Source organism: Apodemus sylvaticus, chromosome 5 (genome assembly GCF_947179515.1).
Source record: "Apodemus sylvaticus chromosome 5, mApoSyl1.1, whole genome shotgun sequence".
Taxonomy (NCBI): domain Eukaryota; kingdom Metazoa; phylum Chordata; class Mammalia; order Rodentia; family Muridae; genus Apodemus; species Apodemus sylvaticus.
This window is the reverse complement of record NC_067476.1, coordinates 73,931,635-73,953,141: the sequence shown is the minus strand read 5'-3', so window position 1 is coordinate 73,953,141 and position 21,507 is coordinate 73,931,635. Positions and strand designations below refer to the sequence as shown.

The following is a 21,507-nucleotide window of genomic DNA, read 5'->3' as shown; positions in this document are numbered from 1 at the left end:
ATACTAAAGCAGACCAGACCTGACCTCCAGGTTCTCCCTGACCTCCAGGTTCTCCCTGACCTCCAGGTTCTCCCTGACCTCCAGGTTCTCCCTGACCTCCAGGTTCTCCCAGCATCCCTCAGTCCTTTCCTGGCATTCCCTGCCCCCACTGTGAACTGTGAACTTTGTGATTCAGAGGCTGGTTGTCTTTCCCCAAAGTCTCTCTCTCTCTCTCTCTCTCTCTCTCTCTCTCTCTCTCTCTCTCTTTCTCTCTCTCTCCTCCTTCTCTTTCTGCAAATCCCTCCCCCACCCCATGGTGACTTCCCTGGCCTGGGTCCTTAGGGCCAATGAACCAATAACCCTGCGTTCAATATCCTGTAATCTGGCTTGAACTGGCTCCTTTCACTGGCAGAGAAATAACCTTTGAGGTGAGCAGGGCTGGAGGCACCGGAATGCTCGCCCGGTGCTCGGTGCTTATCTCTGTTTGCGCTCTGGTCTTCTGCATCCATCCTCAGTGCCCCACCCACCACAGAGCCTTCGCCATGCTGCTCCCTCCATGTGGAGTGTTTCTCCTTTCTTCATCTAGTTAGTACCTACTGTCCTTTCTAATCTCAGCTCAAACTGTCAAATATAGATAAACAGACTCAGGGAAGGAATTTGGCTAGAAAGAAAGACTCTGAAATAATTAAATGATTATAATTAAATAATATGACTTTATATACTTGTAATTTGCTAAGAGTAAATCTTACATGTCCTTCCCACTAATAAAAATAAAAAGGTTATATCTATCTCTATAGATAGATAGATAGATAGATAGATAGATAGATAGATAGATAGACAGACAGATATCTGATAATATATGTCTGAGGTGATATATGGGTTAATTAGTTGGATTACAACAATCACGTCCTAACATATTCAGACTTTAGAATATTACATTATATGCCTTCAACCTATAAAATTTTTATTTACCAATTATGAGTCAATAAAGCCACAAAAGGAGATGGGGGGGGGCGGAATAGGAAGGCTGTGTGCTGGCCTTAAACAGGGAAGAGTTTTCTTTGGCAGTCAGAAGAAAGGTCCACAGAAATGGGTGTAGTCTGCGCCAGGTGCCGGACGTGCAGAAGCAAATGCCCACAGGTCTGACTGAAGGGTCTGACTGAAGGGTCTGACTGACTGAAGGGTCTGACTGACTGAAGGGTCTGACTGACTGAGGAGTCTGACTGAAGGGTCCCCTGCCATGGCTGGTAAAGGAGGCGGCCTCTACTCCCCTGCACTTGCTCAGGGTTGGGCAAGTGAATCCAGGGAAGACAGAAGCCAGAGCCGGGGCTATTCAAACAAAGCAAAGACTAAAAGGAGGCACTGGGCACACTGGTCGACAGCATGCCCTGAGAGAAAACCTTCCTCTGTGCTTCTTGACCTCTAGAGTCAGACTGCCTGGTGCCACACTGAAGTCCTGCCGCCCGCCACCTCCCGGGCTTGCACAGCTGCTGGCACCTCTGACGTTCTGTTTTTTTGGAACAGGGTCTCAGAGGTCTGAGTCTGACCTCCAATTCCTATGCAGCTGAGATGACTGTGACCCTCCTGACTCCACCTGCTGACCACTGAGACTCAAGTCTAAGTGACCATGCCCAGTCTGGCTTGTCACTTAGTGCTGGGCAAGTGGCTGCTGTGTGGAGGCTCCTAATAAGCTTTTATGAGGAATGCAACCACACAAGCCATCAACGTTCTCTGGCCTGCAGGAGTTTGCCAAGAGCCTTGGGAGCCAGTTGGTCACGACAAGAACACGTAACAATAGACCAGCCTTCAGATATTAGGCTAAATAGAGATGGGGGCTGGGCATGTGCCATCAGTTGGTAAAATGCTTGCCTAACACGTATGAAGCCCTGGGTTTGGTCCCCAGTGTTGCACAAAATGGCGTCCACGTCTATAACTGTCACCCTCAGAAAGCAGAGGCAGGGGGACCAGAAGTTCAAGGTCATCCTGACCTACATAGCAAGCTTCACACCAGTTCAGGCTGCCTGAGACCTGTTTCAAAACAAAGAACAAAAAAAGCAAAAACAGCTATGAAAGAGCACGGATGCAGTGTGACTGTTTATTTGGAAATGCCTAGATCTGGCAAACCCCTAGAGACAGGAAATCAGGAAATAGCCAGGTGGCTGCCTCAGACTGTCACTCCCTCCCTCTGAAGTGCTCTAAGATTAGATGCTGGGGGCGGCTGCACAGTCCTGGCTATAACAAAAGCATTGACTTGTACATTTAAATGGGAGAGTTTTTTGACATTGTGTCTCCATAGACCTGCGTGGGAAGAAGGGTGCTCATATTTACAGCAACGCTACACACAACATCCCACACTGGACACTGCACTGTGCCTGCCAGCACATGACTGGAGAAATAGAACAAGCTGCACACACTGACCACAGTCACGAGTCATGCTGTACTTCATGACAGGAGTCTGTTCCAGAAAAGAACTGGGGCCCATTAGTTGATCCCACCACCTACAGGAAGCTCCCATTACTCCCTCCTCAAGGCCTCCTGATGTACCCGGTGTGTGAGGCCAAGCACTCTTCTGTATGGAGGGAGAGTATGCCCCCAAACCATTGCACAAAGCACAGTATGTAAGACACAGAGACCACCACGGTCCTTCATCACTATCCCATGTCACACCCTCTACTTTTGTGACTGTGGCATGGTGGTTTGCTTACACCCGAAGTGCCATGGAAGCCCATGTTTCCATGTGACGCCGGTCATAGCATCACTGCTAGCAGGAGCTATTCAACTCTATTAATGGGTCCCGTTATTTTCTAGAACTCCATTATCTTCTGAGATGATCACTGTACTCTGTGAGGTCTGCCTCTGTCCCATCCCTTTTTGTGTGACACGTGGCTACATCTATCTATCAACAGAAGAAAACACGTGGCTGAGTGTTGGGGTAACCTACCCCCACACATGCTGTAAGGTATGTCACTGTATTCTCAAATGTTATTTGCTGGTCCAGGGGCACCAAGATGGCAGGACGTGTAAATGTTTGTCGGCGCCCCACTTGTCCAAAAGGGAAGGCAAGCTGCCCTGGTGAAGGAGTCAGTGGTTAAGAGCTCTGACTGCTCTTCCAGAAGATACAGTTCAAGTCCCAGGACTTGGCCATCATTACAATTTTCTCATGGTCCCCAAAGATGTAATCACCTCCAGACAGGAAGCACTCTAAAGAACACAACACCCTCATTCCGGAGGAGTGACGTGGGTGGCTGTCTGGTGGGTTATGGACAGTTGTTGTTATTTAAGAAGGTTGGTTGTGGTTGGTCATGGTCAAGGAAGAAACAAAGAAAAGGTTGAATTCAGGGATCTCTTTCTCTCTCTCCTCTCCTTCCTTCTCTCCTAACTAATGTCAGTGGATGAAACAGGTTGGGGGAGGAGGGTGAAAGGGAGGGAAAAGAAGGGTACATTACTGTATCTCCTTTAGATTAAGAAAGCAATGAGTTTCAAATATTTTAGACTGGTATGGATTTGTGTATTTTGATAGAAATTTAAGATCATATTAACAACAACATACTGTATACATGATCCAACTCATGTAAGGTATATGTGCATATAACCTGAATGCAACTCACTTAAAAATGTAATGTAAAGTCCTAGCCTTAGGAAAGCTACTATCGTAAACTGCTAAGGGTAATTAAAAAGTAAAGTTAGGACTGGAGAGATGGCTCAGTGTTTAAAAGCACTAACTGTTCTAGAGGACCTAAGTTCAATTCCCAGCAACCACATGGTGGTTCACAATTATCTGTAATGGGATCCAATGCCCTCTTCTGTATATCTGAAGATAGTGACATTGTACTCACATATATAAAATAATAAATCTTAAAAAAAGAAAGGAAGCAAGCAAGCAAGCAAGCAAGAAAGAAAGAAAGAAAGAAAGAAAGAAACACAAGCTAGTAGTCATTCACCTATAAATAATCAGATCTTTTTTTTTTTTTTTTTTTTTTTTTTTTTTTTGGTTTTTTCAAGACAGGGTTTCTCTGTGTAGCCCTGGCTGTCCTGGAACTCACTCTGTAGACCAGGCTGGCCTCGAACTCAGAAATCCGCCTGCCTCTGCCTCCCAAGTGCTGGGATTACAGGCATGCACCACCACGCCCGGCTAATAATAATCAGATCCTTTAATGCATTCAGAATTATACCTGTAGTCATGCTAGGCACAAATGTAGTTGACTCCAGAGATAGTCCTTATTAGTCTCCTGCATATGTTTTCAAAATTAAGCAAAAACCAAGTAACCAGAAACAGACAAATGTGTCTATTTAGGTATACTTTAGATAGATAGGCGGGCCTCAAACACTTCAGAGATCTGCACTATATGGCATTTAAGATGTTTCAATTAAAAAAAAAAAGGAGTCTTATCATGATGGAGAGACATCCAGCTCCTGGCAGCACCCTAATCTCCTCAAAGATGTTGAACTTCCACCTGGAGCTTGCTTCAAATGTGGCAGAGCTGGACACTGGGCTGTAAACTGCCCTTTGCCTCGACTGCTGACAGCACACTGTCCAAACTGTGGACAAGCAGGACACGGGGAAGTCGACAAAATAGGACAGTCCCCCTTAAGCTCCTGCACCCCAGGAAAGTCCAAGTCTTCTGGTCCTGGCAGGCAAAGGTAGATGCCCCGCAGACACTGTCCAGGTAGCCAGTAAGTCTCTGTCACTTTTATTAGATTTGGAAGCTCCTTGCCCTGCATGTCCTATTTACACAGGTGAAATTTATCCTTCTCGGGTTTCTGATGGGTTTGAAGATTAGACTAGTGATAGACTTCAAAAGTTCGAAGCTTTAACATTGATCAGTGGAGTTCTGATAATATTATTGTAGTCACAAGCTCAAGGTCTTAAAATTTCCTTTGGTTGTCTTCTAAATACAAACTTAAAAGGACTTTTCATTGTGCTCATTTGTTGCAAACCCTCTACAGAACTTTGGACTCACCAAGAAAGAACAAATGAACTGAATGTTGACTTACACTGATAGTTCTCATATTTGTTCTTATTGTATAGAGTTCACTGATGTTAGAGGTAAAGCCATTTCTTGGACTAAAAGGGGAGATGTTGGGATAACCCACCCCCACACGTGTAAGGTGTGTCCCTGTGTTCTCAAATGTTAATTGCTGCGCCAGGGGTGCCAGGCTGGCAGGATGTGTAAATGTTTGTCGGGGCCTCACCTGCCCAAAAAAGAAAGGCAAGCCACCATCAGGGAGGAATCTCTCCGCTATGTTACTAGCTCTCCCGTGTGAGAAAGAGTATGGTGTTTGAGCAATAAAGTGCTGGCAGCTGAAGCTGGAAGACGAAAAGGGGGCTGAGCTGGAAGAGGCAGGGTGGGACAGGGCAGGAAAGAGGAGCAGAGAGAGCCCAGCAGCCGGTTGTGGTGGCTGAGAAGCCGGGCTAAGTTAGAGGCTCGCTGAGAGATTGCCTGCCTAGGAAAAAGGCCAACAGCCTTATACGGGACAGATGTCTCCATGTCTTCATTATTAAAGCCCAAGCCAGACCCCAAAGCCCTGCAATAGCTGAAACTTGGAAACTTGCAAAGTAGAAAACTCAGACACAGAAGGACAGATGTCTCATGCCTCCACATATGTGAGGGGAACTGGTTTTCAGGAGCTAGCATCAGAGCAGAGGTAACTAAGATGTTGGGCAGGAAGGAATGACAGTATGCTGTTTGATGGGTACAGGGTTTCTACGGGGGACGATGTAATGTGGTTAAGATGTTAAATTGTGTTGTACATATTTTAAAATAGCAGAATAACTCATACACAAAAAAATGGGAAGGGCCTGGGTCATAGCTCAGTTGGTAGAGTTCTTGCCTGTCATCACAAAGCTCTAGGTTTTACTCCCACCATTACATAAAAACCTGGGTGCCACAGTGCACAGCTGTAATTCCGGCATTTGGGAAGTGGGGGCAGGAGGATCAGAAGCCGGAGAAATTGCCTAGGTCTTGCAGAGGACCCAGGCTCAGTTCTCAACACCCACTTGGCAGCCCACAACTGCCTGTAACTCCAGTTCCAGGGGATCTGACAGCTTCTTCAGGCTTCTGTGGGCTCCTGCATGCATGCGGTATATACAAACTTACACAGGCGCACACATATACACATAAAATTAATAAGAGGTTTTTTAAAAAAACAAGATTAGTCTAGGCAATATGTGACTGTCTCAAGACCTCACAAATCAACAATCAGAAAAAGAGAAGAAAAGGAAATGAGTTACAGTGGCAGACATACAAGGTGACCAGTGTGCAGAAAGCAAGGTCAGAAGGCTGGGAGCCTCAGGGAAGGAGACCAGCAGAGGAGGGGGAAAGCAGCCCCAGTGGCCCTGGGGCGGGGCCTGCTGTGTCCACAGCGCCCCGTGCTCTGTGCCTGCCTGTGTGGAGAGGGCTCACTTAAGCCTGGATGGGGAGTGCAGCGGCCTTCCCTGTGCGCCTCTTTCCATATGTAAGAATTCTTTCAATATTCTGGATCTTTGTTTCATTTTGAGTTTTCTGAGACAGATTCTTGCAGTGTAGCCTAGGTCAGCCTTCCGGCTTTAGACTTAAACTTCTCTGGGTTCTTAGGGTCACCATATCGTCCTCTGTTCTGCTGTTTGTTCTCCAACTTCCTTATTGTTTTTGATAAGCAGATGTTCTTGAATTTAATGTAATTTAAAACTTCAGCTAATTAATTTTTCCCTGATTGGATGCTTTTCATGTCTTGTTCAAGAAATTATTATCTGCATCCCCCCAAAAAGTGAAGAACTTCTTCTCTACTGTTTTGGTCTGCTCATGAGGCCTAGAGGTAGCTTGTGTAAGTGTTGAGAGATGCAGCCAAGCGTCTCCTTTTGGTTTTTATGCTGGGGTACCTGGTTACCCATTAGCATTATAACAGAAGTCATTTCTCCACACTGCACAAACATATCATGTTATGAATACAATGTTCACATTTTTTACTTTATGTGACTGAGTGTGTGTTTGTGTGTGTGTGTTTATGTTGTGTGTGTGTGTGTGTGTGTGTGTGTGTGTGCAGCGTGTGTGTTCCTGGTGCCCACAAAGGCCAGAAGAGGGCATAGATGCCCTGGAACTAGAGCTACAAATGGCTGTGAGCCACCAGGTGGATGTTGGGACTAAACCCAAGCTCTCGGCAAGAGCAGGCTGAGCCACTTCTCAGCAGTTGTCCACGCATTCTTATCTGCTTCAGGATACTCAGTTATAAGCCATTTGTAGTTGCCTCCCTCTCATCCTACACAGTACCTGTCCTCCTCCTCCTCGTCTCTGTTTCCCTTTCCTTTTGTCGTTGTTTTTGTTTGTTTGTTTGTTTGTTTTTGAGACAGGGTTTCTCTGTGTAGCTCTGACTGTTCTGGAAGTCGTTCTAGACTAGGCTGGTCCCAAATGCTTGCCTCTGCCTCAGAGTAAAGGCATGTGACACTACATCTAGCTAGGCTATCCTCTGTTTTTCGAATGAAGGGAGTGCGGAGAAATTAGGACGCTTGTCCGAGTAAATATGCCATTTATTAGTTAATGGTGAAGCTGAAAACCGAACTAAGAGAAAACTTAGGCAGCTCCTCAAACTGAATAATTGAAAGGACGAATATACTTTTGGGGTGTTGGACTAATATATTCTTGGAGGTTGCACTAAGACTGGAACCAGATGGATCGTGCTTTCCAAGTACCACCACTAGAGGGCGTAAGCACCTTAAATTAGCCACGCTTGTCCCGCCCTCTGCGTCATCGCCTTTCCACCAATCATCAGATATTTACAGGAAGGGCGGGTCCAAAGCAGAAAGTTTTCACTTACTGTTTCTACAGAGGACTTTGACCAAAGGAAACAAACAAAACAGGATTGATTTGTTTTAAAGATCGTCAGGAAGACTGCATTTACTTTCTGGATGACCCACATCCTTGAAGTACCAGGTCGCCCCCTGGGTCCTCCTCTCCTTCTGCCTTCAGTGGGAGCTGGAGCAGCCCTTTGTGGCCCTAATTTTAAAGAGGGAGGCGGGGAGCTCCGAGGTGACCAAAATAGAATTCAAATTTCTGCTTCTTTAGTCGTGTGCAGGTTTGTGTGCCCCCCACTCCGGTATCTCCGCCATACTCATTTTAAAGCACAAAATTACTAAAGTGGACTTTGTCCTCCGGTGTCCTTTCAGGTGCCGGAACCAACGGTCTGACCCTTGAATGTTGCCCAGGTAATTTACCCAAGCACTGGGCATCCATTCTGTGGAATGAATCATCCTTATCAACTTGAATACGCAAGCCACACAAAACAAAGACAATGACACAGCAAGATGGAACCAGTTCACAAGCAGTTGAGGCCACACTGCCCCTCCCTCTGGCTCAGATGTGAGAAACGGCTGAGTTGTTAGGCTTATCTTTGTTTTTCATTATTGCTGTAATATTGGGTTTTTTTAATGATTAAAAGTCTCCTTCACTGGGTCAGTTATGGAATATATAGGTCATATGTAAGAAAAGGCCTGGAAATTACATTCTTTGTAAAATTGGATGCAGAGCCTGCTTTCTGGAATAGCAGCTGCTCGCTGTGCCCAAGGGACTGTTGATTACTTTGCTGTATCTACTAAGAAGGGGAGGGGGCCTGGAGCGATGGCTCCATGGTTAAAAGAACTACTTGTTTGTGGTGTTTTGAATGAGAAACACACACACACACACACACACCTCATAGGCTCAAATACTTAAATGCTTGGTCCATAGTTGATGGAACTGTCTGGGAAGGATTAGGAGGCGTGGCCCGTGGGAGGAGGTGAGTCACTGGGGTTGGGCTTTGATGTTTCAAAAACTAAAGCCATTGTTAGTTAGCCTTCTCTGCCTCCTACTTATGGATCTTAGCGACTCCAGAGCTCTGCCTGCCTGCCTGCTGCCATTCTCCTCATCGTGACAGTCAGAGACTCTAACTCACTGGAACCCTGAATTAAATACTTTATAAGTTGCTTTGGTCACGGTGGTTTGTCACAGCAATAGAAAAGTAACTAGGACTCTGCTCTTCCAGAGGCCGATCCCAGCACCCACATCCGGTCGCTCAGAACCTCGTGTAGCTCCAGCACCAGGGGATCCAGTGCCCTCTTCTGAGCTCACTGACAAACATACACAGAAATAAAATAATAAAAATAAACAATAACAACAGGTCAACTAGCATGTCCAGGATCACACAGAAGCAACCAGAATTTGAGTTCAACCTCTTCATAAATAAGATAGGGCAGCCCCTGACTGCAGAGAGCTCACAATTTATAGACAGAGCATTAGGGGGTGGGAGTTAGAGAAGAATTTATTCCCTGAACGGCCATTTGTGAATGGACTACCTCCTTACTCTCCCTGTTCTCTTCCTGGTTGTGGGGACCCAAGGAGATAGAAGAGAAAAGCATACAATGCCTCGGAAGAAAAGAAAGGGGCACAAGAGAGATGGTTCAGAGGTTAACAGTGTGTACTTTCCTTGCAGAGAACCTGACTTGGGGTACTTCTCAGCACCCACACCAGGAGGCTGGCAACAGCCTTGTAACTTCAGCCCCTGGAAACGCTCTATTCTGGAGTTCACCAGATACCTGCCCTCATGGGCATACACTCATATTCAAACACACAGCTAAACATGAGATTAAAGATAATGAAAAAAAAATGTTTAAAGAAAAGTACTGGGGAACATCATCAGTTCACTGATCAAGGACTCGCAGAAGAGATTCAAAGGAGAGAGTCAGGCAGAGACCTCGAGGACTTTAAGGCTCTGGCCAGTTTGAGCCTCTTATGTCAGATTCATATGATTCTTCAGTGCCAAGTACCAAGCTAGACCTGGGAAATGTAACTGACTGTTGCCAAGACCAGTGCATGCCAGGGCTTATAGTCTGACGGAGCTGACATACAATAGCTTAAAAAATTCCAGTACTATGTGCTAAGACCGGGTGGAGGGGGTGGGGGGAGTGGGAGAAGGTGGGGGGGTGAAGCACCAAATGAATTGAGCCCCTGTGCAGGTTGGGCCCAGGAAACTAGAAAATGACAGCTGTCGCAGAGAAAACAGGAGGTACAAGGGTGTAGGCTGGGGCGTGTGATTTACGTGCGGGAACAGAATGTCCAAAGCCCTGGAAATGAGAAGATCATAATGACGCTGTAGTCAGAGAATGGTGCCAATTAATGCCATTAACTTGCTGACTAAATTCTAGATTTTTCATTGCTCATTCCCCAAACGAGGAAAGGTCTTACGCATAGGATCAACACAAGGACAACATAAAACAGTTCTCTGCTCCATAGCTCCATAGCTCCATAGCTCCATGCTCCATGCTAACTAGCCCATCTTAGCCCATGTGCAACGTTGGCTGTACTTGTTCAATCAGCCAACCCTGTGCTAGAATCTCCAAAGAACCAAAGGGTTCCAAAAGGAGAGATAGGGGAATATTGCCCATCTCTGATTCCCACATAGAATCCAGTTCAGAGTTTTGTGCAAAATAACGCTTCTACTTTGCTTCTACTAAACAGAACGTAAAAGAAATGGAGTTTTGAGGGCATAATTACTGCTTCAACACACATCCTCTGGAACCTTTGTCCTTTCTCACCCACTTCTACCGCATACAAGGGCGTCTCCTTCATCCGTATGCCTTTCTGCATGCAAATGCCAAGATTCTCTGCGAGGAAGTGGGTTAAAAGTAGAAACTTTGAAATTGGAAAATTCGGAGAGGAATCTTACTGGATTCATGGTATTGCGCAAGCCATTTAAACTGGGGCGCCCTAAGCTTACTTCATCCTCAGAATAAGACTGAGAAGCATCTGTTTTATTCGTGTTTATGGAATGAACGTAACCAGGATGAGATGAGAATAGAAAATAGGACAGTTTGTGTAAGGCAATCACCGCTCAGCCTGGCAGATGAACTGCAAGAATGGGCCCGCCCGGTAACAGGCCTTTAACAAGGGTCTGTCAGCCAGAACCCGGAGTCAGTCACTGGAACCCCTGTCTTTCCCGGAGACGCAAATAGCGTAGGAGATCCGGGGTACCTCCAGACTCAGCCCACGCTGGGCGGCCACTTAGAGTCCTCCTGCGTCACCCGCGGGTGACTACCAAGCAGGACCACACATGGTGGGAACGTGAGGGGGCGGGGCCTGCGCCGACGCTGCTGACCAATGGAACAGAGGGAGGGTCCCACCGGGCCTCACCCAATCGCAGAGACAATCCAGACTCCTTGGGGAGGAGCCATGCCAGGGAGAGGCTGCATCATAGGTCGCTGGGCGGGCGCTGGGCGGGACAAACGGTGTGGTCAGGGGCGGAGCGGCAGACCGAGACCCAGTCCGGGAGGCGATGGCGGCGGCTGCAGTGGTGGCAGCGACGATCCCCACGCAGTCGATGGGTGCGGACGGCGCGTCCTCGGTGCACTGGTTCCGCAAAGGACTACGGCTCCACGACAACCCCGCGCTGCTAGCTGCCGTGCGCGGGGCGCGCTGCGTGCGCTGCGTCTACATCCTCGACCCGTGGTTCGCGGCCTCCTCGTCCGTGGGCATCAACCGATGGAGGTGAGGGGACCCTGTGCTGCGGGGTGGTAACACTAAGCGGACTCCCCCGGGCTCAGGGACTCCAGCCTGCGGCCACTCTGACACAGCGTTTTTTGCCCTGTGTGGCCCGCTCTGAACTCCTGGGCGGCCTGGGGGACAGAGGTCACGACCCCTCTATGCTGACGAGACTCTCGTCAGAAACGCGAAGTCCACATGCCGGAAGACCTGCAGCCAGTCCCTGGAAGAATGGGGACTGGGCTTTTAGGGGTGTGCTGTGGGAGGGGAGAAATTCGTTCTTCAAGAGAAGGAGCCCCTCGCTGGACAGCCTCCCCACCGCCCCAGGGCTTCCCTACGGGGCTGGATTTGTTGGAATCTCTCCACCCGCCTTTTCCCATCCCGGGTAACCTCTCTTCACAGACAGCCACAGCGGTGATTAGGGAACCTAGCTTAGCTTTAGCAGGTATTAAAAAGACCCCAAGGGCACCATCGGGTAGTGGCACTTTGTGTTCTTAACTCATTATTTTTTTTAAAAAACAAAACAAAACATTTACTGGGAAAGGACATGCGTGGCAGTGGATAGAGTTAAAAGGACGGCTTACAGGTTATTCACCATACGGTTCCGGTTCCAGGGTGGGAAGCAAGGAGCCCGTTACCCACTGAGCAATCTCTCAGCAGGTTCCCTGACCCATCTGAGAGGATCCCTTCTGTGGTTATAATGTTGCTAGAAAGACATTTGAAGAGGGTGGCATCACCCATCAGCCCTTCCGCCTGTTGTCATGAAATGATTTTTAGGACAGTTGGGCCAATTACAGATGGGACTTTGAGGAGCTGATGTAAGGGTAAGGGAAAACAAAACCACGGTATCAAGATACCGTGATAACTCCCAGGGGGTTGAGCCCTTTCCCAGCATGCTGTGACACGATAACTAGGTAGCTGATGTATTTTCTCTGTCACTGGTATTCAGAAACAAGAAGGCTTGATACATCGTGTACCCATCACTGTTTAAAGGCCTGCTACAGTAGCCTGGTTTGTTTGCATTGTTACAGAGGTGTTTGCTTCTGTTGCACAGATGAGCAGGGTAGTTCCCGGGAGACCGTGGCTCTCAGCATCCAAGAGGGGTTTGCCCTGCGAGGAGAGCAGGTGTTCCTAGTAGCACATCTATGAAATGCCCCTTCCTGCCCCATTTACACGGCGGGGGGTGGGGGGGAGTTGGGGAGGGACAACTAAAGATAGGCCTGTGGAGAGCGAGCCCACGCTGTTTTCAGGCTGTGCTATTACTCTGTCTTGCTCCAATTTCCATAGATAGGAGGTTGGATTTGACAAACACCCACAAATGACCGTCTCTACCGTGGACATTAAACCCGGCCTCAGACTTTGCCCTCCCCTTCCTTTTGGCAGTGTGCCAGTGTGGACAGAGTCAATAGAACCCGACTCTTATTTGTTATGTTGTCATGAAGAGGTTTCTCTTTAACTGGGATTTGAGGGAGCCTGTCTATGACTGCCTACTCCTTTGTGGAGATAAAAGAGCCTTTTTTCCCCTTCACAAAATTGATTGAACTCCAATATACTAGGAACTTGGTTTTATGGGTTTGTTGTTTGTTTGTTTGTTTGTTTTTGGTTTTGGTTTTTTGTGGGTCACCCATTTGTAGTGGCATTTTCGAGAGAAGCAGAAAAACAAGGAGGCATCTCAGATGCTTGGGCGACATCTCAAGTGTGGGGATGCAGATACTGAGAGGTGATCTGGGGAGTTGTAGCTGGTAGGCGGCTGCTGAGTGGCAGTGAACCTTGGGGCTCAGGTGTGCCCCCCTGGCTCCGAGACCTGCATCTGCGTAGAGACAGACAAGTAAACAAGCATAAATGGAGGAGGCCTCAATGCCATGAGCAAAATAAGATGGGGTCCCCCCAACCCCCGCTGTTTCTGATTCAGTTGCCCTGGCCTGGGTTGCCTCTTTTTTTTTTTTTTTGGCCAATGCAGCCAAGCTTCAGAAGTGCTGCACTAAGGAACCACAGAGAGCCAGGCAACCCAGGGAGTGTTTTGCTTCAGTGCATTGACCTGAAGTCTAATTAGCTTTGGCATTTAGGAGGACAAGGAGAAATGACACAAAACAGATCGAATCTGGTAACTGCCCTGAGCCTGCGGTGCAGGCACACTCCAGCAGACTCCGTTGTCCTTGCTTCCGATGGTTTGAGAGCAGGGCTGAATGCCTTTTGGTGCACAGGGTTGGAGGCGAGGAGTCCCCCCTCCACCCCCAGCTGCACTTCTGCATAGCTACTGTATGTGTAATCTTCCGGCACTGCTTGGGAGTAGTCTAAGAGAATGGGGCTGCTGCATAACGGCCCTGCCCCCCTACTGCTTCAGCAACCTACTCTGAATGTCTCTCTAGAAGGGTGGGGCCCATCTGGCAGAAGTGGGAGATCTGAATCTGTCACCTCTGTTACACTGACTCCCTCCCTGCAGATGGAATCAGATTAAAATAGCCAGTGTTAGTTTAAGAGAGAGGCAACCAGGAAAAAAGTGTGTGTGTGTGTGTGTGTGTGTGTGTGTGTGTGTGTGTGTGTGTCCGCGCGCGCATGTACGCATAGAAGCAGGCTGTCATGCTCATTGCCTTAGTGATTATTATAGCATCTAGCATCTTTCGCTATTTTCCTCTGTCCTTACTTTCCCAAATTTGTTGTATCTAGAAAGGAGGTGCTACAGGCAAGAACCAAAACAAAAGGCAGCTGTGAATGGCTTCTAGATTTTTAAAAACGGGTCAGACTCTATCCAGTTTTAATTACCTTCTTCTCTCTGTCACAGCTTAGATGTCAGCCAGAATTCTCCTCCTACTCTGTTGAAATCGTTTTGTCTTTGGCTCTGTGCTACATCTTTTTCAGGAGCTTCTGAAACAGAGGGTTAGAAGTGTCTTCTCTCTTAGTCATTTCTCTCAGAAATTAGCCAGTGATATAAAATGGGGACTCTTGTCATCTAGTAGTTGAATGCAGCTGGACAGCTGGGCCATCAGAGAGGGCAGCCTGGGGACTTGGTCAACAAGGAGGAGGTGGGATCTGTAGTTGCTAGTAGAGAAATTAGTGTTCCTTGAGCTATTAAGCTATTTACACTGTAACTCTAGCAAGAGGCTTCACCCCAAGAGGGGTAAAAACTTGGATAGAGCTGTTTAAAATAAAATACCCTGCAAAAGAAAAAAATAAATAAAATCTATATTTCTATTTGAATGAGATTTAGGAGCCAGTCTCTGCTACAGACTGTGGGATTAGATTATTCATTTTGGTGGGGTTTAAACCCTTAATTTCTTGGAAGTGAATTTCTATCTAATAACATCCTGTCACCAGTCTGCCAGTTTATAATATTGTTATGGTTAGATAAGCTTGCTTGAAGCAGAAGAATTTGGTCAAGGACGTCTGGACAGGAAGAATTCACTACCCCATGCACCACTCCCACCCTCCACTCCATTAACAGATAAACCAAATGTTTCTCAACACAGCCATTGTCTCCAGAGAAGATCTCTTTGAGTGGAAGTATGGAGCTCACTTGTTCTGAAGGGATCGACTCCTAGAGTTGTTGCATGGCAGTTTTCCCTGTATTTTTGGAAATCCCAATTTGGTTTTCTCCAGTCCTGTCTGCCCTGGCTGCAGGGGACTTATGTAATTCTGGTGCAGGGACTATTCAAAAGGGGGAGCTCTGGCTGCACCCACAGGGGCTGTGCCTGCTCCCTCACAGTGCGCTCTGCATTTTGGCCCTGTGAGCTCCACTTGGAGCAAGGCTGAAGGTCAGCCCCAGTGCCACCCCTTCTAGTGCTCACCTGTAAAGAGAGGTGAGCAGGTGCAGAGGAGGGCTCAAAGGGAGCACCGAGGGAAAGGGTAGTTCTCCCTGGGTAAGACAGCCTAGGCCTGTCTGGTGGGCACTCTCCAGGAGCAGCCAGCTCCAGTTCCTTTGGTGCTTTGCAGAGCTATCGCCCAGCAGGTACAAAAAGCAATGTTCTAGCAGCAGCCTCCCTGTCTGTGGCTGCCCGGGGCTGGAAACTACCCAGCATCTCCCTGGGTCTGCTCCCTAGTGCCTCCTGAGAAGCTGTTCTGAGCCCATCCTGGTGGCCCTGGGTGGTGGAAGTAGTTCAGCTGGGATTAAAGGCAAGGGCTACCACCACCCCAATAGGTAGACATTTCTTAAATGCCAAATAGCCTGAATCTGACGGGGTTGGTGTAGAACCTAGCAGAAGCAAAGCTGAAACAAAAATGCAGTGTACCAATATTGAGGTCAAGGTAAAGTGCATGGCACAGGGGAGCTTCCTCAGTCTTCATGGACAAGTGAATTCCCAGATCGTGGCAGTCTGGGATGGAGCCCAGGAGTGTATGTGTGTGCCAGCAAGTTCCTGGTCATGCACAGCTAGGGTGCTGAGCCTCACACCACACTTTGGGGAGCAAAGATCTGTATGAAAGATGTTAGCCTTTAGTTGAGCTTGGGTACTCTGTGAGCTGACCCCTAGGCAGCACACCCACCTCAAGTGTGTATTGCTCAGAGCCGTGAGTGTGCTCACTGCTGAGGCCCAGGGGCCAGGTAGCTGAGAGCAAACACTGAACTGTAGGATCTCAGGGCTCCTATCTGGCCAGTTACTAGGTCTATCATGTTGGAGAAGTTACTCTTCATATAGTTAATATAAGTAACTATTCAGATAGTTAATATTTGAATGTCAGTTTCTTCATCCATAAAATGGGGACATCTAGGGAGAGGGTTGTCTGATCATTAATTACTACATGCAAAGCAAGTGGGGTAGAGCTATGCTCAGGGACCGCTTAGTAAATATAGCTGTTGCCATTGTGAACCACACCATTGTTTCATTGCTAGCTATAGACTTTGCCTTCTGCTTCCTGTCAGAGAAGACAAGGGTATTCATTATGCTGTAGAGATGCTGCTGGAAGCTCTCCATTTAGTAAATGAGTTCTAAAACTAAAGTTGTATAGAAAACAGATTGCAACATACTCTAGAATCTATATTTCCTGTGCATTTCAGCTTTAATAGGTGCAGATTGAAGTTCTCTGAAATGTGGTGAGTTTTGAAGATAAAGACCCTTAAAGTGTAAGGCTGGGACATCTTGGGATCTTCTGATGGGTAGAAGCTCTGCCCTGAGGTGTGGGATGTGCCTAGCAGAGCCTCCTGTTTCAGGTGGCTGGGGCTGTCTGCTCCCCGGAGATTTCTTTATTTTTATTTTGTGTGTATGTTCAGCGATGAGCAGCAAGGTTCCCCCAACCCCCAGACCAGTTTAAGCAGGCTTGCAAATTCAAATTTAAGCAGGTTTAGCATTCAAAGGGTGTCAGGTTTTCTATATCAGAAATTGTACTGCAGGGGAACTTGAGGAGCCCTCAGAGCAGCCTTTAGGCTGTCAGCCTCCTGTCTCAACCCCTTGAGTAAGTCTACGTGCTCTTTAGCTCAGTGATGCTCTGGGCTGGGCTTCTGCTGGAATGTGGATCTACAGCATTGGATGTGGGATTATGTCATTTTGTGTACGTCAGAGGCAGCAGGCGGGGCCTAGTTCTGATTGGCACCCTCAAGGCTCTGTAAACCTCCAGTAGTCAGGGAATGAAGCTGAGGGATCTACAGTAGGTTCTGTGGAGGGACCATGACATAAGCAGCTTGGCCTGTTCAGCTTGGTCCTGAGGAGGAAGATGGGCATGTGGGTGGGCTGTCTGGGTGAGGCTTGTGTTCCAGGCTCCGGAGACTCTCAGCCCTTGACTGGAGTGTTTAGAATGGACCACTGAAAACAAATATGGTTTTCAGAGTCTGGTCTGCCTGGGCCATTATGCCAGCTCAGTCACCTAATAGCTAACTGCTTTGGTAAATTCCCTAACTTCTCTTGTCAGTTTCTTTGTCTGCCAAATGGGGATAGTTCAGCTTTCTTCACAGTGTGTTGAGGGAGTCAAATTATGAGAGTACTTACGAATTAGAATAGATCCATAGTCAAACTGATAACCATGGTTGCCTTGGGAAGGCATGGGATGGTATTTCACTGTGTGCCTGTTTGTCACTGGGATTTTGAACTACATCAGTAGATATTCAAGTACACCGTGCTTGAGGCTCAAGGGACTGTGGGACACAGAGAGGCCTGGAAAGTGAGCCACCTACCAAACCTTCAGAGACAACCTAGCCTGTGGTTGTGGCTTGAGTATTTAACAGACATATAAAACAGCACCAAGAGCAGCTCACAGTGATCATGTGAGTTCTGTGCCTAGGCTCTGTGCCTGAGGTTTTCCTTGCATTATCTGATTTTATTTCTTAGCAATTTCATGAAGTAACATCTTAGTAAGTCTATAGGCTCTACTGTTAATTCCATGGCATTGATGAGAAAGCAAGGAAAGAGGTTAAGCCACTGCCTCATATCACTTAGCTAGCTAATGTGGTTAACCCTGTTACTCCTGGGCTGAGTTCAGCCTAGGCCTCCAGCCTGCGTACACCATACCAGCTTGTTTAGCATGAACAGTGGCTTTGTTATGAAAGAGTGTCTTTCTCTCCCTCCCTCTCCCTCTCCCTCTCCCTCTCCCTCTCCCTCTCCCTCTCTCTCTCTCTCTCTCACTCACACACACACACACACACACACACAGAGAGAGAGAGAGAGATCGTTTATCACCTCCACCCTAGCCCCTACCATGTTAATAACGAGGCCTTTGTGAATCTGCAGGTTCCTACTGCAATCTCTAGAAGATCTGGATACAAGCTTAAGAAAGCTGAATTCCCGTCTGTTTGTTGTCCGGGGACAGCCAGCTGATGTGTTCCCAAGGCTGTTCAAGGTGAGCATGGAACGCTGAGCAGAGCTTCTGCTACTTGGCATCTTCCCACAGAGTGAAATGCTACTCTGGCTTGCGAAATGGAAATACTGGTGCCTGTCTGGCCACTAAAATGGCTGCTAGGGAGGTCAGAAGCAGAGACATCTGGTAAATTTGTGAAGGGAAAAAATTCTGTAAAATCAGTGTTGTGTTGGCAAGATCCCAAGTCAGCCCAGACACGCAGAGTGGTAAGTTCTTCCACGCTGGGGCTGCTGGCTTCCTTCGGTTCCCTTGGCTCAAGCCAGCGTGTTTTATTAGAGCTTGTTCCTGCCAAGACTTTGAGGGTGAGGTTTCCTGTCTAACAAGGGGTGCTGCCTACTTGAACTTGCGCTTATTAGGAAAAAAGTCAGGCATTTGAGGGAGCCATCCCTGTTTCCCTGTGGTAAGCAATTAATAAAATCTTCATTCTGGGGCCATACTGGAGACAAGCCCATTTCCTCCTGCCTCTTTAAAATGCATGCTTTAAGGCCCAAGCAAAGACAACGTTCTCATGGATAGAACATTCTAGACCATTCCCTTCATTCTCAGTAGCACTCCAAGTTTTATATGGAAAATCTATTGTCAAAGACGATAGCTTCATAGTGTGTCGTCATCCCGTCCCTCCCCCCGCCCCATTATTCTGTACACACGACGAACACCAGTCATTAGCATTCTCCAAGGGTTCACTGAGCCATTTTCCACGGCTACCATGTGCTAACACTCCCCCCAACAGCTCCCAGGGTGGACTCTGCTGTCCCAAGTTTACAGGTAAAGAAGCTAGCATGCACCCCCGGCCCGGAAGTTGTCTTGGACTCTCTGACGTAGAGCTGTGTGTTTGCCTGGCATACCCTGGACGTGCATTTGTTAGGCTATGGCTATGGCTCAGTGGTAGAGCACTTGCTTAATATGCGCGAGGCCCTGGTCCCATCCACAGCACAGTGAAACCGAGACAATGGTAATAGAAAATAGTTTGTCTTTTCTATCCCTCCACATTGCTCCTCTCTCCTAGGAGCTCAGAGGCCAAATGGTCTGTAGCTCAGAAATATAGATCCATCCATTGTTCACTGAATCAATCGCTCATTGTGTACTTACTGAGCTTCTACTAGCTTATCAGGCCCCATGCTGGCAGATAAGGCATGGTGATGCTTGCACCACCCAGCATGGCTCCTACTCTGAGTTCACACAATGATGGGCAAAACAGGTCAGTAATGGGCAGCTTCATTGCCTACGACAAGTGCTGCTGTAGAAATAGGGCAAGGCACAGGAGAGTCATCCTGAAGGAGTGGGGGCTGTCATTAATGAGAGTCTTCTTATTCACAGAGTTATATGAGTATGTAATGACATCATCTCTGTAAGCCACTTAGCATAGAAAGGGCTAAATAAATATATAGTGCATTTGGACTTAGATGAGCAGTATATCTACCCTGCTAAGGACTCACTCCCCCGGGCAGGGCTGAATTAGGATATTGACCAGTGGTTCAAAGCTTTAAGGGACTGTGACCACAGACTGGTTAGATTGTTTTCTTCTTGCTAGTTACATGCTATTGGGCTTTCTATGGCTTGTCTAAATAGCTTTCACCATGTCCACTTTCTCCTGGTGTTGCTAGGAGACTCGGCTATTCCTACCCAAAGTGACTGAAAGCTCAGAAAAAAATTCCCTTTTTCACAACCTGTAGCCCCATCCAGTTTGTTTTCTCTTGACTCAGGATAGCTCCTCCTTCTCCAGTGCTGAGAGCCATTAGCTCTGTTTGCTTCTGGCCTAGGGAGTGTTGCTGTGGAAACCATTAAGACACTTTACATAGCACAAGTCTGCCAGGAAAACTAGGCCACAAGTTTGTAGAGTCTGAGGAGGCCTGGGAAAGGCTGCAGAGCCGGCGGGAGTGTGTGTGTTAGTCCCCCCTTCCGTCACCCCCCCAGTTCCACTATGAGTCAGTGCCTCTCTGTGAGCTGGGGGCTCCCCTGGGAATGCTGTATTTATAGCCTCATCCCCCACCTCAAGGCCACAGTGAACACAGGGCCTTTCTGTTGACCCCACCAAAGCAGTGCTGTTGTCCTCCCCTCCTGGCTGACAGTCCACACTTGCTGAGCCTTAGGCAGGCGGGTGGGCATTTTGCTTCCTGTTTAAGCTGTTGTCTGAGCCCTTTCTTTGTTCTGTAGCTTTTCTAACATGACCCAAAATCAGCCCCCCACTCCCAGAGAGGAGCTGAGTGCCCAGGTCCTCTTCTTGATCCAAGCATAACAGATTCTCTCTACACAGGAGTGGGGGGTGACCCGCCTGACCTTTGAATATGACTCTGAACCCTTTGGGAAAGAACGGGATGCAGCTATCATGAAGATGGCCAAGGAGGCTGGTGTGGAGGTGGTGACGGAGAACTCTCACACCCTCTATGACCTAGACAGGTGAGACATGGGGGCTCTTGGTAAGGCTGCCCTGGTGAGGATTGGTGATTTGGGCTCCTCCTAAGTGGAACTTGGATCAGTTCAGCAAGAGGGCTAACTGGCTCATGAGGTTTGGTATTTTCTAAAAAACTGGACAATAATGGGCCAGAGTTGGAGGCTTAAGAAGTCACCAAGAGGTTACCCAGTTTGGCTAACAAAGAGGCTTGATTAGGCCCAAGCTGTGGAAGCAGGGAGGATCTATCTCTACACAGGTCTTGATAGATCTGTCATTGACTCGTTGAGCTTTATGCCCCCCCTCTGTTGTGCTCCCAAACTAAATCCTAACGGTGCCAGACCCCATCCTCCCAGCAGGCCTCTGTTCTCTCAGACCTAGTTTTACTCCTAGGATCATTCCTGGGTCTGCGCTACCTATCTGGGTTTCCGGGCCATGTGTTTTGATACTGTTTGAGGGCTCTAGAGACCCCTGCAGGGTGCTGGCAGCCACAGCAGAGCCTCCTTCCCCGTGGCCAGCCTCTGCACTTTTGTCTCCCCTTCCCATTGGAGATGCCATCCTCTGTAGCTGCGGCTTTTCCCTGCCCTCCTCCCCAACCCAGGGCTGGCTGCCAGGAGGCTGGGTCACACAGCTGTGCACGTGAGCCAAGCCCTCAGGAGGAGAGGCTTGGTGTGCAGCCCTTCCCCTGCCACGTGCCAGAGGAGGGAGGGACTGCAGAGGCAGCAGCCAGCTCCTATCTGGGCTAACGGGGGCAGCACAGGGAGAACAAACTGGGAAATGAACTCACCCGGACAGGCAGGCCTTGCATAAGCTCCTTCTCGGCCAGCAAGAGCCTAGGAATCCGCCTGCAAACCATTGAAATGCATCCTTACC

The 21,507-nt window shown here is 48.0% G+C and overlaps 1 protein-coding gene and 1 long non-coding RNA gene across 2 annotated transcripts in view; one reads left to right on the top strand and one right to left on the bottom strand.

Moving 5' to 3' along the window:
- Nucleotides 1–11,223: 11,223 nt before the first annotated feature.
- The window catches only part of Cry2 (cryptochrome circadian regulator 2), a 29,954-nt gene continuing 19,670 nt past the window's right edge, over nt 11,224–21,507 (top strand). The window contains exons 1-3 of the mRNA XM_052183034.1: nt 11,224–11,471; nt 18,119–18,227; nt 20,500–20,642. Of these exons, the coding sequence (XP_052038994.1) occupies nt 11,260–11,471; nt 18,119–18,227; nt 20,500–20,642 (464 nt within the window). The 5' untranslated portion in view covers nt 11,224–11,259. The remainder of the gene's footprint in view (nt 11,472–18,118; nt 18,228–20,499; nt 20,643–21,507) is intronic.
- Nucleotides 12,155–21,479, bottom strand: LOC127685640 (uncharacterized). The gene is made up of 3 exons (XR_007977897.1): nt 21,422–21,479; nt 14,229–14,330; nt 12,155–13,275 (listed from the first exon to the last, which is right to left on the bottom strand). It is a non-coding gene; the product is annotated as an uncharacterized LOC127685640 (long non-coding RNA).